At 36.5% G+C, this 17,979-nt stretch overlaps 2 protein-coding genes across 4 annotated transcripts in view; one reads left to right on the top strand and one right to left on the bottom strand.

Annotated features, from left to right (window-relative positions):
- The window catches only part of dpr1 (defective proboscis extension response 1), a 443,679-nt gene extending 436,671 nt beyond the window's left edge, over positions 1–7,008 (top strand). The window contains exon 6 of the mRNA XM_076623411.1: positions 609–7,008. Within this exon, the coding sequence (XP_076479526.1) occupies positions 609–712 (104 nt within the window). The 3' untranslated portion in view covers positions 713–7,008. The remainder of the gene's footprint in view (positions 1–608) is intronic.
- Positions 1–17,979, bottom strand: part of LOC117165029 (uncharacterized) — a 474,023-nt gene that overhangs the window by 420,054 nt on the left and 35,990 nt on the right. The window lies entirely within an intron of this gene.

Here is a 17,979-nt window from a genome sequence, read left to right as displayed (position 1 = left end):
ACCCTGTTTTTTCAAAGTCAAAACGAAGTCGTAAACGTTCCATCGTAAGAAAATAATCTCGAGAAGCTTGCAATCAGAATCTTAAGAGAAGGTACCCTCAAAACCCAAAGATCGTTTTAACTAAACTTGAAAAAGAAAAATAACAAACTGGTCGACCAAGCAGTCGTATTTTTAGTAATTTTCTACCTCGAATTTCCTATTTCAAATCGACGTCCTAGGAAATTGACTTTCCATAGCTGTTATTCTCTTCCATCGAGCCGTCATCTAAAACGGTAGCTTCTGAAAGTTCTGTAAAAGATAAAATTCCGCAAAAAAATAAAAGATTTTTTTTCTTCCGTCTCGTTCTTTTTAAAATATACATTGAAATCTCCGTAAGGCCCGACGCGGTTGCTCGTAGTTCGAGTAAGTATGCCCAACCTCGGAACAGAAAAAATATTAAGAGAAAAGACCCGAAACCAAAGAGAAAGAAGGTAACAACACGAGAACGTATAAAACCTTCCACTTTTTTTTCTTCTTGTACGGTGCAAACCGTGAAAAAACGAAGTGTTCCGGTTGGAACCGGAAGTGCAGGACAGACACTAATCCAGCCTTCGTTGCTCTTGTTCCAGGAGAGCATCCAGCTGCAATGCAGCACGGAAACACGGCAGCAGGTTCGCCAACATCGAAGACGGTCCTCGTGATGCTAGCTTTCCTTTTGGGTCAATTGAGATAATGTGCGTTCTCGTACGTGCCCGTGCGTGTGTCTCCGAGCTGTCTGTCTGCGTGTATACTTTCTGCACGTACTTATGTGTGTGTGGATGTGTGAGAGCCCGTATGACGGTGTGCGCGTGGCAACTTAAACGCGAACATGAATGAATATCAACGGGAGCATTAAGTGAAACTCGATGGATCGTTGGACACAATAAGACGTAGCCAACCCTTAGCCTGTTTGTACCTTGATCGAAATTAAATTGCATGCAACCGGAACGATCATCGATGAAGAAGCTTTCTTACGGCCACGTGATGGACGTTTTAAGAGAAAGGTTGACTGATAAGAAAGTTTTACGTTATTTCAGCCTTTTCAGCTTAGTTTTTCGATAATCGTCGATGGCATTTCCTACTTTTAACACGTTTAGATATACACACATATAACGATGAATTTTTGAAATATTTACTGAATGTTTAGTATTGTTTTAAGAAGTAATAAATTATAAAATACAAATTATAGACAACATATACAACAAGATAATTAACGCATACATACATAAGAAACGATGCTCAAAACTATAAAAATAGAAGCGTTACAAATTAATAAATGTACTGAATTATTGTAAGTTAAAGAAAATCGATGCAAAAATTATCGTTACGAGCAAATTTTTTAAATAAATCAATTTTTGATATACATTTTCTTTTAACTTAAAATAATCGATTAAACTTCATTGACCGTAACAACTCTCGCAAGAACAGTTATGAACGATTAATTTTAATTATATTTATCTTTTGTCGTCGTGTTCGAAATTCCTTTTCAAAACATAACTTCAACCGTCAAATTCTCGAAACCATGCCCGCCAAATTTATCAGTCCAGAAGCCATTGCCCGATGAATTAATGAATTAAGTTTTACGAAAAGAAAGCTTCTTCGAGTGCAATTTCTTTTTATTGCTGCTCGTTAAAAAATGTTCAGTTCTCAGTGAAAGAAGAAACATATATCAATGAAGGAACTCTGTCACGGCCGGTTTCGCGTTGAAAATCGCGACTTTCAATGCATCCATAGGTGAAAACTGTCGAAAACGTCGTCGTAGTATCCCAGGTTCGATATGTGTAATAACTTGCAAATTTCTAGCGCGTTCTAGTGTCATCGAAATAAGGAAACCAAAATATCGAAGTAACATTGTACATGGTATATATTGTAAGCGACGATTCAATGAACAAGAAAAAGAGAAATTGTAACATGTAAGAGCGTGAACGTGTGCTCGAACATGGTAAATTCGATGTGTAAGTTTGCGAATTAGTAAGGACGATTATGTATATTGTAATTGTTACAAGACGAAAGCGATCGTTCCAATAACGAAAGAGTTCGTTCGTTCGTGGCAAAGAAAATTTTAGTGGATATTTTCATAGCTGTGCGAATCTTTGGCAAGATATAAATTTTCTCGAGAAAAATCTCGTATTTTTCAAAGATTTGATTACTTCGTTCGAACATCGTTATCTGAATTTTTCTGCGTAACAATTCTTAAAAAATTGCGCTATGTGTTAAATATTTAATTGTTTATATAAATTCTATGTTTGCTGCTACTGTTTCTCTTTCTATGGAATTAAAACATTTAATACAATATGTTTTATACATTTTTAGTGAAAGCTGGAAAAGTGAGACGACAAATACCGCGTATTAGTTAATAAATTAATATATTTCAACGTGGAATAAGGTAAAAGGGAAAGAATGTCATGTGAACAGTGAACACGTGTGTTTCATTCGCTTTTGTTCAGATATGGAGCTTTCAGCTTCCACAAAGGAGACGCCGGCATTATTTTGTAACACAGGCCAATATTGACAAGGGATTCTCTCTCACGGATGCCTCTAGTTTCAACGAAAAGAAATTCTGATATTACAACGTTGCAGGATAGCACACGTTTTCGGAGGGAAACTCGCGAATCCCGGAGCATATCGAGTTTTACGCTTCGTTGTGTGTTTCTTGAATGAGACGTGCATTATCCGGTTCCAAATGCATGATGGAGAAATGCGAATTCTTGTTGAAATCCGAGGGAAACTTGAAGGGAATGCGAGACGAGTTTAGCAACTGCAACCTATAATCATGACGATCCTGTTATTCTTATTTTACTTTGTCGAAATATTTTATGGATAGAGAGGGGGAATTTGAGAGAGTACGAGACAAAAATGAGGATAGCATTTAAAGAACTCGTGACAAAAATGAATTTTAGATAACAATGTATTTTATACATTTATGAAATTAATCGACATATAAAATATGGCGTTTCTCACATAAAATTTTAACTGACGAGTAACTTCAATATTATTCGATACACTTTCTCCATGACTATTTAGTTTCATCGCTTTCAATTTTCGAGAATTATCATTTTCAAAATTCAAAGATTTTCAAAACCCGAATATCGTGATTACCCATGTTGCTTAATAGTACAGTTTCAATGTTTTCATTGTAAATGTCATTAAAGTCATTATGTATAACAAAGTTCTTCTTCGCCAATTAGTTGACAATTGATAATATGACAATGTTTACTGGTTGATATTGGCCTGCCAAATTCAAACATTTGTAGAGATCGAACTCTTTGTATCTTAATCGTATCTGGAAAAAATATTTAACATATGATGATTCTTTTAATCTTTCGTAATGGAAGAAATGTAGAGAACACCGCGCGACGAGGAAGTCGAAGAATGAAAGGAAGCTGTTTTACGGCGAACATGCGTATCAACAATGTGGATTGTGAATTTTATTGCGGAAGCCTTTGGAAACATTCGACCGTGCTCCTGCGAGCAAATCTGCGCGAACTGTCTTTGTGGTACAAAGAGTTTGTTTGATTGTTCTGTGGTGAAATAACTCGATCTCGGTCTAAAAGCAGAAGAAAGGACGGTTCTTAAAGAGGAGAGAACAATGAGGGTATTAACGCCTGAATTGAAGTCCACAGGATTCTTCAACCTTCAGCACGGTTTTCTTTTCCTGATTCTCTCTTTTTCGAATTTTTATTCGGTGAAAGATCTTTGAAATATTAATACGGATTTATTCGTATAATTGGCAATTATGTTGTATGCCGAATTTAGTTTCAGAATGCTATTATGTCAGAATAATTAGGTCGTTTCATAAGCTTATAAAAAGATTGATAAAATATCATGGAAAATATCTCGAAGTATAAAAATTCTTTGTTACTCGATATACGAACGAACGAATTCATCCTATCGATTGTCAAAATAGTCTTCCGATCGTCAATTACCAAAGACTATTTGACAATCGCATCTAGAAACCAAATGATCGTGAAAATCACTCAAACTCAACGCATATTTAATCTAAAGACGTTTTATAATAATTTATCGATCGTTATCTGTGTTATCTTATCGTTAGATCAGCTCGACGGCTTGTATCTTAAGTAGCCAACGCTATTCGCTGTCTCTCACCATCGATATTTTTACAAACTGTTTCAGAAGCTCAAACAACTAATCACCAGAACCACAACATTTAATATAAAACAGAAACAAGCAGGATGCAAATAAAAATCACGTACCAGCGATTTATAATTTTTAAAATAAAACCCATATATAAAATGTCTAAGTTCCACACACAAGCAAGCCACAAGTGCGTAATCGCATAGTACTCGTACGATGATAAATATTAATAAAATAGATCGTTAGACGCGATCTCCACTCGATTAACGAAACAATGTTTTGTAACGTACAATTTTATGGAAAAGAGAGAAAGAGAGAGAGAGAGAGAGAAAGAGAGAGAGAGAGAGAGAGAAAGAGAGAAAGAGAAAAAAACTGCGTATGTTGCATAACACGTACGACACGCGCATGAGTTTGTACAGGAGAACGAAGACACACAGAAACGACGCGTGACGATGGAAAAATTACTCTGGATTCGCGTGATAAATTAAAATAGCGGAGAGACGAGACCTCTGGAGGCTTAAAGAGCCGTAAAAGAGGCCAAACGAATCTTTCTCGTCCGCGCACCAATTATTCTTTTCTATCGTCGAGTTGTTCATTTCCCTGTTGAATCCAGAAGGATTTTCATATCTTCAGGCTGCGTCATTCTCAAATGGCTCTCGATCTCGTTCGATTCCACGTGAGTGCTTTCGTTCGAATAAATTGGGAATCGATCGAGAACGAGTACCTGGTCGAATAAGAAATTTTGTATGTTCGTTTGGCGAAATATAGCGTGTTTCAATGAACGAGAATCGTAACGATTGCGATGGATCTTGATGTATCTCGTTGCGTCAATTCTTCTTCATTTGCTAAAATTATATTCTAAATTAATTATTTTGTACTAAATTTTGACTTTATTTTATTTACTCACCCTTTTAATTTGCATTTATTTCAACGTTTTAACCAGTTTGAAAACTATGTTGTTCCCATTTTCGCTTTTTTTTTTACAAAACTATTCCAGAATCATATACATGCAATTAGAAACATGAGATTGTTACTTTTTACTGGCAATATATCGCGTAATTTTCAACGCAGTGCAATCAAAAAGCACGTCGCCTTTTGGGACAATTCGAATTTTCATCCTTCCGAATACAACTTTCGATCCATGCCTAATCGTTTCGTTAATTTTCGTCTCATACTAAGTATACAAATAAAACAGAGAGTGAATGTGGCAGGATGAAAGGAAACAGAGAGAGTCTGTAAGAAGAATGTTAATTAGACGAGGAACGTATTAAAATTTCCGAACAAGAGAAGAAACTAAAAAGGCCAGACGTCGTCGTAGAAAATACGATGTCCACCGAATTATCCCCCTCCACTCCCATCTACACTCCATCTCTTGACGAAATACTTTCTACTACCGAGTAAACGTTAATATAAATGGAAATAGAAAGCGAAAAAGAAAAGAAGAAATGGGTGAAACAAAGGGGATTCACATCCCTGGACTGCCACTTCCGAACAAGTTCTCGGTGAAGCGAGACAGAGTAAAATTTGTCGTCGTCGCGAATTTTATACTGTATGCAAATATTCGTCTGTCCCTCGTCACGATTTTAACGAATCGCCGATTTTTTAATAGTTGTTCAAAGCGTCAACACCCTGATCGAGCAACGTGGATATCGTTACGTTGTCGTTATGTTCGTTTGTAGTTTATATTCCGAGCCATTGTGCTTTTACAATTTCTTTTCAATGGATGTTGTTTATTGGTTCCGACGAATTTTTTGAATTTGATAGTTGCGCGAAATATTGTCGACCGAATTTCCTAACAAGTTCGTTTTGCACGTTTTGCTAAAGCGTAGAATGGCAAAGTACAATGTTTAACAGACATGGGCATTGTTTTGGTAAAATGTTTGGAAAATTATCATATTCTATAATATGTTCAAAGTTAATCCGCAAATGGCCTGTAAATGCAAAAAGGACATCTTAATAAGAAAAGACTGAGAAAATATATAGAATAATAGAAAATTTCGTCAAAAGCTTAATATTATCCGTGTGTTCAGTAGATTGCAAGTAGTTGTTATTCCTGAAAAAAGCAAACCACATATTAATTATAACACGAACATCAATTAATGCCACTATACGAGCAATACCATCTCGATAAAGTGTTATTATTATGCGAGTCTCGTCCTAAATAATTCAATTAACATTTGTCTGTGTACATTACTGCGAGTATCTACTATTACTAACATTACCATGTGTAACGGACGGTTACATATATTTCAATACATTTAATAATATATAAAAAATAATTCTCCGTTTATTTCTATTATATACCAATTGTATGAATACTTTTATATATTTATTTATTTATTTATTTACTTATTTATTTACGAGGTTATTTTAACCTGGTCCAATTAACAATAAGGTCGTACGAATACCTTTGTCTCTTGTCGTACGCTTTAAAAGATTTGTTTCCAACATGAAAAAGGAGTTCACATCTTTTTTCTCTGTCGAAGTTTCCCCAAACGGAACGACACGTAATTAATCACTTTTTTGTATTAAGCACGGCCCTCGTTGCTGGAGTTCAGGGTCGTAATGCTCTAACGACGACTTCGAAGCGTGGTCGAATATTCGTCGGTGGGAAAAATGATGGCAGTTCAGGGCTACGAGAACGATCAGAGAAAAGAACGAAATAAGACGTAAGAAAAAATCTCTGTGTATGTGTATACCACGTGAACTTGTATAATTTCTTACGTGAAACTAAACGCCGGTTAAAAAAAAAAGAAAAAGAAAAAGACAGAAATAACGAATGAAACTGTGTTCCCTTTCCACGACCTCTCAGCATGTATTGTTTTCACACGATTCTCGACGCATTCTTGTACATAATGTTTTACTCTTGTAAATAAATTATCCATATGATCCGGACGAGTCGGTTGATTTCATCCTGTCAATAATAATTACGGTAGAACCTGAAGCATCCGAATCGATAGAAAGGCAGAACGAGGAAATTTTTGGACAGTTTTTTTTTTGGTCGCGTCTCTTCTTATAATTTCAAAACATTTTTCGTATAATAGAGATGTAGATCGTGGCAGATTTATAGAAAACATGAAAGAAACAAAAATGTTCAACGATACGAGTGGCTCAGAGATTACATTGTCAGAAAAATGTGCGCGAATACGATATGATATCTTGCAAAAATTAAACGTTACGGTGTATAGTGCATTTCAACGTTTTACGTGTGTCAAAACATATGAAAGTTATGTGTCAACGTATTAAAATGAGAGAAGCGATTGTTCTATTACATGAAAATTCCATTATTCAGATGTTTCTGTCTGCCTAGTAATTCAGACATGGAAGGTTCTATTATACGAATCTTTCTAACACAACACAAAATGAGTAAATTTCAATTCGAAAGATTTGTTTCCCAAAGCGGCATTTCGATTTTAAAGGTATTTCAGAAAGAGAGAGAGAGAGAGAGAGAAAGAGAGAGAGAGAGAACTGATTGTGATTCGGAAGTAATGGGAATTGGAGCGAAGGCGTAGGCCAGAGGAAGATCGATAGGTCTGACCTCGATGCGCTTGAACTTTTCTTACCTTTCAGGATATTTAAGGATGCTCGACTTCGAATCGCGAAGCTTTCCTTGGCACACGATCGCGAACTAACAACGATCGACCGATTAATTTTATCGTTCGCGTAAATCAGCCCGGCTCGAAACCAACGAAAAATAACGGTGATGGCGAGGTTAATTAGGCGAGCTCGAATTACTCGTGAATTATATCGCTTGCACGAACGAGGATGCAGAAGTAAAAATTAACGCAACGCAATCGCGAAGCCGCTTGCAATTAATTCGTCGAAGCAGGTCATCCTTCGTTACATGATTCTTTTTGCGTTCGTTAAATTGGAAAGATGCTGCCAGTTTAAGTGGCAATGTAAATAAGTATTTGAAGAATACATTTTCTAATAAAATATCGAGACGAGTAGGTTCGAATTCTTACCGCTTTGCTTATCTACGTTAAGGTTAACAATCGAAAGAAGAAATCAATCTGAAAGCAATCGTTTGAGAAAGTAGGTGTCCAGTTTCAACGTGTAATCCAACTTCAACTTTCAATTACGGTCATCCGTTTGAAGGGTTGTAATGTCATAAAGCTCGTTAACGAATAGTTCAAGACAGACAAAGTATCCCTTCGTAGCAACGAAGTATTTTAATCTGAAACGTTCTTTTCGTCGACCGTCAAACGACGAAACCCATGCTCGTCTACACCTTCGCTTCGATCTTACTAAAATAGAGGGAAAAGGAGCATTCGCTCATTCGGTCTAAACTCTAAACGCACTATAACGTATCGGCTTTAAAACGTATCATCTCTTATCTCCGTGCAAACTCCACTCTATGTGACAAGGAAACAAATACACGAATCTCGTATAATTTTTCCGTTAGCGAAGAAAGCAATGGTATAGACGGCATAAACGTATCACCACGGATGAGAAAACAGTCAAAAATTCTCAGTGTCCAAGCATCGTATTCGAACACGATTGTGTCCTTTCGTCGGCCAAGTGAAAGTAAAGTAGCCTGATTACCGTTGTTAATTAAATTCGACTGGCAAACAACAGCAGACCGGCTTGCAGTCTCTCTCGAATTTAGTATACTGGCTAGCTCGAGTGTCGGTTAATCAGCGCTACTTGTCTCTGTGTCGGCTATTTCGCGAGCTCGCGAAAAATGTTGAATTAGCATTCATCGCGGCCTGCAATAATTAAGGCTAGTCATTGTGAGCGAGAATATTTCATTGCCGGCTGGTGCTCCGTCACCATTCCTAGTGTGCCTCGCTTCTTTTTTTGCTTCTTTTCATGTTTTCCTTTCCTCTTATTGACACGATTCGTGAGAACGCGTATCCCTGTCGCCCGACTGATTCGTTCTCATCGATTCTACAGAGAGATACTGGTTTTTCCAATTGTCAAGTAAAACAGGAAATCGTGATTTAAATATTTCTTCCGAAAGGTCCAACAACGATTTTGTTCTTCTTTGCTTACGACATGCCCTGTCACTTGAATTTTGCCAGTTGGTATTCCTGTACTCTTCGTTGGAAAAATATAGATATAAATTTTCTTTATTTTCTATGTTTGCTATATCTACGCTTTCTTTTTTCGTTATATTTTTCGTATTTTCTGTGTTTTTTATATTTCCCTCTAATTTCTACATGTCTAAAATTTCGCAGTGTTTATGCAAGTATGTTTAAATATATATTGAATACACTTAGATTCGTTATTCATATCCCTATAAAAGTTGGTCGAAATTAGCATATAATACATCGTATAATATGTAGCACCGTAAAGCGAACGCCGGTTCGAGAGATGGATTCTGCGTGAAACGGTGCCAACACAAATTCGTTAGCGTTTTCAGGTCGCGCGTTTTAATTGGAAGTAGTGTTATAGCGTTGGATGTACATGTTTCTTTGTGTGCCAGTTGCATTAAATACAGAGTAAAACGAAGAACGCTAGTAATTTGTTGAATTTGGCTGCATCTGCTTGTTAGTTCCGTTGATTTGTAGATTTTTCCTCGCATATTAAAAGACTGTCGTGAAACTGACGTTTATTACCTCAGTGTTTCGTCGAAATTTTAATATCCATTCGATTAAAATTAACGACGTAAGTATTAACGAAGCAAAACGCGTTATTTATATATAAATTCTTTTTCGATTACGAAACTGATGTTTAACGTGTTTAACTCAACTACTTAGAAGTAGCGGATGTTTTGTTCCCATCATAAATTTAGTCTGTTAACCTTAACAGTAAGAGTCAGTGGTATCAGAGGTGTCAGCGGATTGAAAACTTTGGCGCACGCTGCAAGTTACACTTGAGTTTTTCCACTAAGTTTCCAGTGAAAATTCGTCAGCTGCGGCTAGTCGACACCTGGGCGTTATAAAGCGTCTATTACTCAAAACTTACAACTTTCTTGGCTTTGTAACTCTACGCCTTTACGCCCCAAATATTAACTTTAACACACCGATGCCAGGATAATATTGATTGTTTTTCACGGTACGCTCTACGGATATAAAATCATACAACTATATGAATTATAAATTTATCAAATTACAAATCCATTCTAAAGTCACGTGTAACGACAAGTGGCGATTAATACGACTTTAACAAACTATTAAAGAAGAGGAAGAAAATGAGAAATTCCATCGAAGAGGAAGACGATTAAAGGAAAAGAACGTCCAATAATTACATCTTAACTTTTAACCGCTTACAAATCAAGATCCCCAACGGAGATTCCACGACCGACTGCTCTCCAGTTTTCTACAGCCGCGTCTTCAAGTATAAAAACCTACGAACCAGTCAATCAGATTAATAATCAAATAATAATCAGTCGCAGAAGTTGCTCGACGCCCTAACCGTTCTCATTCTCCGCTTCATTTCCCTCGTTCGACTTGCACCGATGAATTCACGCGCAAAAAGACGCTCGCTCCGTATAGAAAGCTGGTGAATTCCTCGGTATTCGTGGCGTCGCGACGCCCTTACCTTCACGCCGTTCAAAGGACTCGAGATTCGTAGCCACGCGCGCGCGAGATCACGCGTATTGCTGAATTCGTGCGAAGCGCAAACAACGAAGGAGGGAAAAAAGTCAAAAGAGCGGCGCCGAATGTCTGAACCCTGCCCTTTTCAATTTCCGTCGAAATCTTCTTTGGATGAGGTCTCCTTCAACGTCGTAATATCTCTCATCCGCTTGATTTCTACGAGCTCGCTTCAACATTTTCTTCGGACGACATCGTGAATTAAACGTCCGTTACTTTCGATACTCTTTGTGAAGAAGAAGGTTTTCTAAACGTTTCCAGTGGGATAATAGTAGAATTTGCGAGGAAGTGGAAGTGGAGTATTATTGGATTCTTTTGTCTGCGGGATTTTTGACGGTTTAGACTCAATTAAGCGAAGTTAACTTGCCTTCGGTCGAACTCAATTTTACAATCTCGAAACCAATGTATAATTTGATCTAACGCGCAGTTGCATTCGTTATTGACGTCTTGCCATTGAACTGCGAATTGAAAATATAGGGTGTCGAGAAAGTATGAAAAGAAAAAAATAAATGACGTGAGAGTAAAAGAGATTTACGCGATCGATTAAGAAAACGTATTTGCAGGTTACTGGCGCAAAAAGTATTAATACGTTCGATTCGAACCCTTTCTTCTAATTCGTCTAATTAAATCTCTGTGTTTGATACATTGAATGACAAAGTAAATGATAAGAAAGGAAAGTACGAGGAAAAATATCGCATCCAATACCAAATAACGAGTGAAATATCGCGTTTCCTGACTCCACTGGTACTTTACAAAACAGAAACGTTCGTTGACATTCCACTAAATATTCGTCAGAAATTTTACTAGCCGACTCTCTCTCTAACGGAACCTATGCTTCTGACAAACGAGCAACGTCACCAAAAACGTATACCGAATGGTAACAAACAATAAGAAATACGCGCGCCGGGATTTCTGCTGACAGCGTCAAAGCCGAACTCAAAATAACCGCAAAATCCTGCCTGTACGGGAAAATATTTTCCCGGAATTTTACGAGGCAGATCGCTTCGTGAAACGTTTTCTGAACGCAACAGTCGTACGTATACCTATCGTTTCAGGGCATTTATTAAACCCAAAAACAAATCTAACCTTTTAGTTTATCAACGTTACCCTATCGATAGCTAACGATTCGCGTTAAACAAACAGCTTCGCGTCAGTGGCTGGCGCATAATATTCATACAAAATACGTTGAGCAAACACGTTTCGATATGGTTATCTAGGATTTCGAGAGCACGCATCGATAAAAATAAAAAGTGAGAGGATCTCTGGATGCAGGCTATACCAAACCTCGATTTACTAGTGGAACGTTGCTGGAACGCGTTCTTTCGGTACCGTGCATTGTTACGTTCCTATTGGACGATCATCAATAGTCGAACAATTTTAGTTGACAGCCATGGTCAGTCGACGGGAACTTTATCGTAATCCGGTCTACCAGAAAAATTTGAGAGCGTGAATCTAAAAACCTGATTTTGGATTTTCGATGGATTTTCTAGTTGAAAGAACGTTGCGACTCAATCAGTTCGCCGTTGAATCGAATTATTCCAGAGAAATATCGAAAAACAAGTTTTATAGCAGGTAATGTTTAACGGGGAAATTATCGACCTACGACGTACGTACACGTAATCCTTTTAATTTCGATATTATTTAGCCTGCGCGAAAATTCATATTCTCATTAGCAATGTATATTACTGAAGACAAATATGTTTATCGTTTAGATAATTAACTCGACTAAGTACGATATCAGGTATATAGGCGAGTAAATACTCGCTGTAATAGGAATAAATTTTAGAAACGGGTCTTGGTCCCTGATATTAAGGCTAGTCTCGTTACGTGCTCGCGACCATATAAAGGTGCTTAGCTAACCGTGCGAACCACCATTCGAAATCAGCAGGGAGAATTCTCGCATACGTTGGAAACGATCCACGCGCCACTTTGATCGGCGAACCGAGACGTTCAGTGTTACGCAAGGCTCTTCTGATGTCTCCCTTCTGGAAATTAGATTATAACGACACTCGGCCATGGTGTTTAATTAAAGAGCTAGGATTTCCTTCTCCCCCGATACACGTGTCGTTTCCACGGTTCTTTAACGCTTCCGTTCTCGTTTCAGAACTACCGGATATGTACCTGGAAATTGATAATTGCACGATCAAAGTGCCAGAGGATTAATAAGAGGGAATTTCGAGGGAAGATCGTTTGTGGAATTTATTTAGATTGCTAATTTCGATCATTTGTCCCTTAACTACCAACGTGACCATGTTTCTGTCACATTATCCACGTTATTCGTAATTTTCACATTATCACGGCTATCCTCATTCAGTTTATTATCATAAACTTTGAAAGAATTACAGTTGATTTAATTGCAATATATGTAGCATTAAATTATGTATATTTTTTTAACGAAAATGTTTTATGAAAATAACATAAATTATTTTATGATTTATAGAAAACAAACATTTATTATACACATTAAGAATGAACCACTGCTTCCTGAAAGATAATCAGTTTCTATTGAATATTTATTAGTATTATTGAATATTTATTAATATTCTGAAGGAGAGTTATACCGAAAACAGTGTAAATTCAAAATGTTGTAATAAATGGCGGTAAATAAGTTGCACGCGTCAAAATATCGAAAATAAAGCGTTTGCATAAAGTGCTGCAAAAATATTTACAAGCATGCATAAATTTAACATCGCCATAAATTTAATCCAGATGTAAACGCTTTTGCAGCAAATATACATAAATTCTACTCATAATAATTATTATAAAATTCAGAAGGACGTGCATATCAATGCAAACGATGATATTTGCAAGTTGAAATTTAATATACAAATTAAAATAATTATAATAATTCAGAATTTTAATGTAAGTCAAAAGATGTTGCTTTTTCATTAACATTAAATGAAAAATATAAATTGTTACGGAAAATCAAGGGGGACAAGATTTTCCAATAAAACGAAACATTTCAGAGCGTTACTTTGAAATTTCAACAAACAACAGAAAATTTTAGAAAATCTTGCACCATAGTTTAGTTCTGTATAATATTTTATATTCAAATTAAGACGAAAGGGTAAGAGCTAAAGGCATCGCTTTTGCAGATACAAAATCCTGGCTGATTTCAAATGTCTTTGCCTGAGTCATCCAAGGTGACGAAAAACAATTAGTTTTGGCGAATACAATAGAATTTTTCGATGGAATTTTAATACGTTGTTTATTGATGAACACTGGCAGATTGGCAATATCATCGTGCCACTCACCCTACGTGATAAATGTTTTCGCACGTTTAATCTTCCATCGATGGAATTTTAATGGTTTCCTTAGGATTAATTTTGCGATGACAAATGGAATTTTCCGCAAATATCGAGCTACGTTATGCGCGAATTTTTCTGCGAAATATTTTGCCATATCTTCAAATATTATTTTATCTTCTCCTTTTAATAGCCGACTACGCATAAATTTCTCGAATAAATTTCTCAAACGAAGAAATTCGATCGAAATATTAAATATTATAAACCTTTTGTAATATTATAAAAATTAAATATTATAAAATGATATCAATCCTACACTGTTAAAGTCAATCTTCATCTAAAAAATCAAGTATTATTCGGGAACGATTTAAGAAGAAATTAAGTTCTGACAAATAATGCTCTAAGACGTCCCAAGATTCTTCTTCATTCGCTGAGAAGTACTAAATAAGTACTAACAGCTTTCCCGCTCAGATTACTTTATTTTACGTAAATAACAAAATTCTCTCGGGAAAGTTTCTAGTTTCTAATTTTCTGGAACCAAGATAAATTGTTATTCCGTTTGTGTTCCTGTACCGTTATATATCACTGTAGCGACGTTCTTTATAAAAAAATTTAATTCGCCAAGTTATATCATATATTGTAAAATATTATTCTATACAAAAGGGACGATCTTTCACGTTTCCGTAGAAAAAGTGCAAACAAATTTATCACACAAGCTAACAGTTCCTAACACTTGTAACCTTTTGGCTTCCTTTCATACACCTCTTTTATCTTTCTTCCTCCTAATCTCGCCAAATACACGAATCTAATCTCACGACGACTCGATAAATCCGTTATCGTGTTACCATGGCCGTCAATGGAGTTAATGGACACGATTGAACTTCAAACATTGAGAAGCGAGCATGGGCATCGCCTCGCCATACTCGGCGCGACAAACAAGCCGAAGAAACATTGACAAACTCATTTTGGCATTCAACCACGCGACAAATTTGTCGATCAATCTGGACAGATTAGCGCACGACCACGCTCTAAATTCCGCACGAAACGAACATACAAACATGAGATTGATCTGCAAGATCAATCGTATGCGGGAACAGTTTTCCCTTAGTCAGACTCGAAATTATGCAGCTGTTCATACAATCGTGTTAAATGGCTACAAGACAATCGTTTCACGTTTGGTGTGCAAACAAGCTTACGCCGAAGGGGGTCGTAATACGTAAACAGCATAGTCTCTGGTTACGTTAACAGTATTCCGTTCGTGCTATACGTTTCTGACTGCGCAGCCGAGGAAACCCCGTCCAACGATGGAATTTGATTAACAGAGACGTTGTTATCTGGTTCAACACGCACCATCGTCAAATGTACCGAATTAGGATCTTTAAGCTTTTTCCTACGAATTGATCTTTGTGTCGAATTTAATATTGAGGGGTAGACAAGAAGGGGAAACTATATAAAGACCGACTATCCTCCGATTTCGATGATCTTTGGATATGTCGTAAAACTCGATATTATGAACAACTTTTTGTGGAAAAAATTCCCAGCAGTAATACGTTCAATTCTGCCTATAGTTGTACGTCTATGGTAACGTTTGCGTCAGTTTGGTTGTCTCACGCCTACCCGATAACATGACACCTTCCGATATTTTTTTATTTAACCCGAACCTAAATATAAACTAAAAAATGAAAATAAAGATCAGGTTTTGGTTAGATGTTATTTTATCCGCAATCAATATCGATGTATACGTTGGCACAGACGCGTAACTGTAGACAGAATTCACTGTAACTGTTATGATGTCGGCAGTTTTTTAGTATCTCGGGAACTAAGCGAGTGCAGCCCTTATACGTATCGGAAAAAGTTGCTCAAGATATCGATTTCTACGACGTATCCAAAAATCATCGAAATCAGAGATTAGACAGTCTTTTTACGGTTTCACCGATAAAAGTTTGTCTGAACGTCCTCTATAAAATAATCCCTACAATCTATTCAAGACCGTAGTTAACTCCTGGAATGAGTAACGAAATAGTCGAATGTGGCGAATTGGAAGGAATCCAGTTCGGTAAAATAGAATGAACAACGGAAGCGGAACGTTTACGTAAATGGAACATGAAACGAGGATGAAGTTCGTTTAATCTGCAGCCATCACCTTGCTAAATCTGTTTCGTTCTTTGAGGATCGCGGGATTTTTGGAGACTCGGATTGGTGACATGTGGTTTGAAAGAAAATTTCGAGGTGTAACTAGGGAAATTATGAACATTGTTCCATACTTATTAAAGCGGTTCTACATTTTGTGAAACCCAGCTTTATTATTTAATACATGAAAATTTAATATACAAGGGAGAAGTTATTTTTTGTGAAGGACGGTAAGTAGCTCGTAAAGAAAACCTTTAATATAAAGCAAGATCAGGAAGCAGCTTAACCCTCTGAACAGCCTTACATGCTTGGAATAAACAGTTTCCTTTAAAAGAGGTACAGATATTAAAATGATATTGATACACATTGTAACTTAATATCGACCAATTTCAGTCTTTTTACTGTAACTTGGACTGATGCAGGGAAAATTCAAATTGTAAAAATGTCAGTCATAATATGTAGATATTCTGCAATGAAGTTAACGATAGTCAGCGAGAAAATTCAATTTCGCAATAATCCGTAGAAATTTACAGGAATTAAAAAGAATTTTGCGTAGAAGTTTAGAAGCTTGGAAAATTGAAGAAAATGAACTTTTAACTTAGCTGATTAAAATATTCTCCTTCAGGAGGAATAATGTATACTAACTTAAAAAAAATGTGCTATAGACTTAAGATAAAAAAGCGATTTATTTCTCGACAAGTGAAAAGTGCAACCGCGTGTTACAGCACGAGGTTAATGTGGACGAATTAAAACTTCAGTTCTTCTAACCTTTTTCCAGCGTACTTCCTTCATAGCTTTACAATTAGAAAGTTGTAAGTTAAACTTTGTAGCAAAGTATCGGCTTATGAGAGGCCAAAGGGGAATAAATAAACGAGAAGATATTAAAACAATTTCGAGGATGTTCGCATGTAGCGTGCATTCTATCCGTATTTAAACATTCTCTTTGAGAGACGAAAAGAGGGAATAAATTAAGTAAAAGAGCTTGTCTACTCGTGTCAAAGTGTCGCGCTGCAAGTTACTTCTCGCGAATACATGTCAAAATACTAAAATTCGAATTTCATTTTCAAATCCGTTCAAAATAAAATAACCCGGTTTCTTTACGCACTGTATTAAATTATTTTATTTTTCGAATTTTCAGTGGAAAAAAAATATAGTTCTCTGATTGATTGTTTACAGTCGCGTTAATTATCACCACAGGTTATCAACAACTCAACTGAAGTTACAGTTCGAGTTTATATCATTTTTGTAATATACATTTATCTTTCATATGTCTACAATAGGTCCAACACTATGACGAAAAAAGAATTTAATTGATTACGAAACCAATGTAAAAGAACGATCTAATATTAATGTATATCGAAATAGTACTTTCACAATAGACATAAAATCAAGAAGATCATGTACGTTCAAAATGTCCGCTATAGTGTTTCTAGACAGAATAAAATCACCGGGGTCCTAGCGTTAAAACGTCGAATCACTCTCGGATTATCATACAAAAGCCCTTTAATTTCAAACGATTTTATATGACGATGATTATCAACCAGCGAATTCTCTCTCCATTAAGAACAAATTGCCACTCTGCCTTTCGATTTAGCACGATGTAACACCAGGGAATAGAGTTACGATTCGAGAGATCATCCGATAAGATCAACGCCTAGCATTCGTACTCTTCCCTAGCCAAAAGGGATTTAACAAAAAAAAAAAAAAAAAGTAAAGGAGCAAAAAAAAAACAATAATAGAAAGGAGGAAGATTATCTGACAAAGAGATCGAGCAGCTCTCCCTGGTAGGCGATCGTGCTTCCAACCGATCGCCAAAGCCCGTTTCCGGTATATTCGATTTCCTGCACGCGAGTCAAGAGGAAATTGATTCGAACGACGCGCCGCCATCGTCGCTGCATTTCAAAGTTAGGCTTGAAAAACGAATTCGAAGCGAGAAAAATGTGTTCAGCCGA

This window comes from Bombus vancouverensis, chromosome 12 (genome assembly GCF_051014615.1).
Source record: "Bombus vancouverensis nearcticus chromosome 12, iyBomVanc1_principal, whole genome shotgun sequence".
NCBI classification, from domain to species: Eukaryota; Metazoa; Arthropoda; class Insecta; order Hymenoptera; family Apidae; genus Bombus; species Bombus vancouverensis.
The sequence above is the reverse complement of the archived record's forward strand: the minus strand, read 5'-3'. Positions and strand labels throughout refer to the sequence as shown.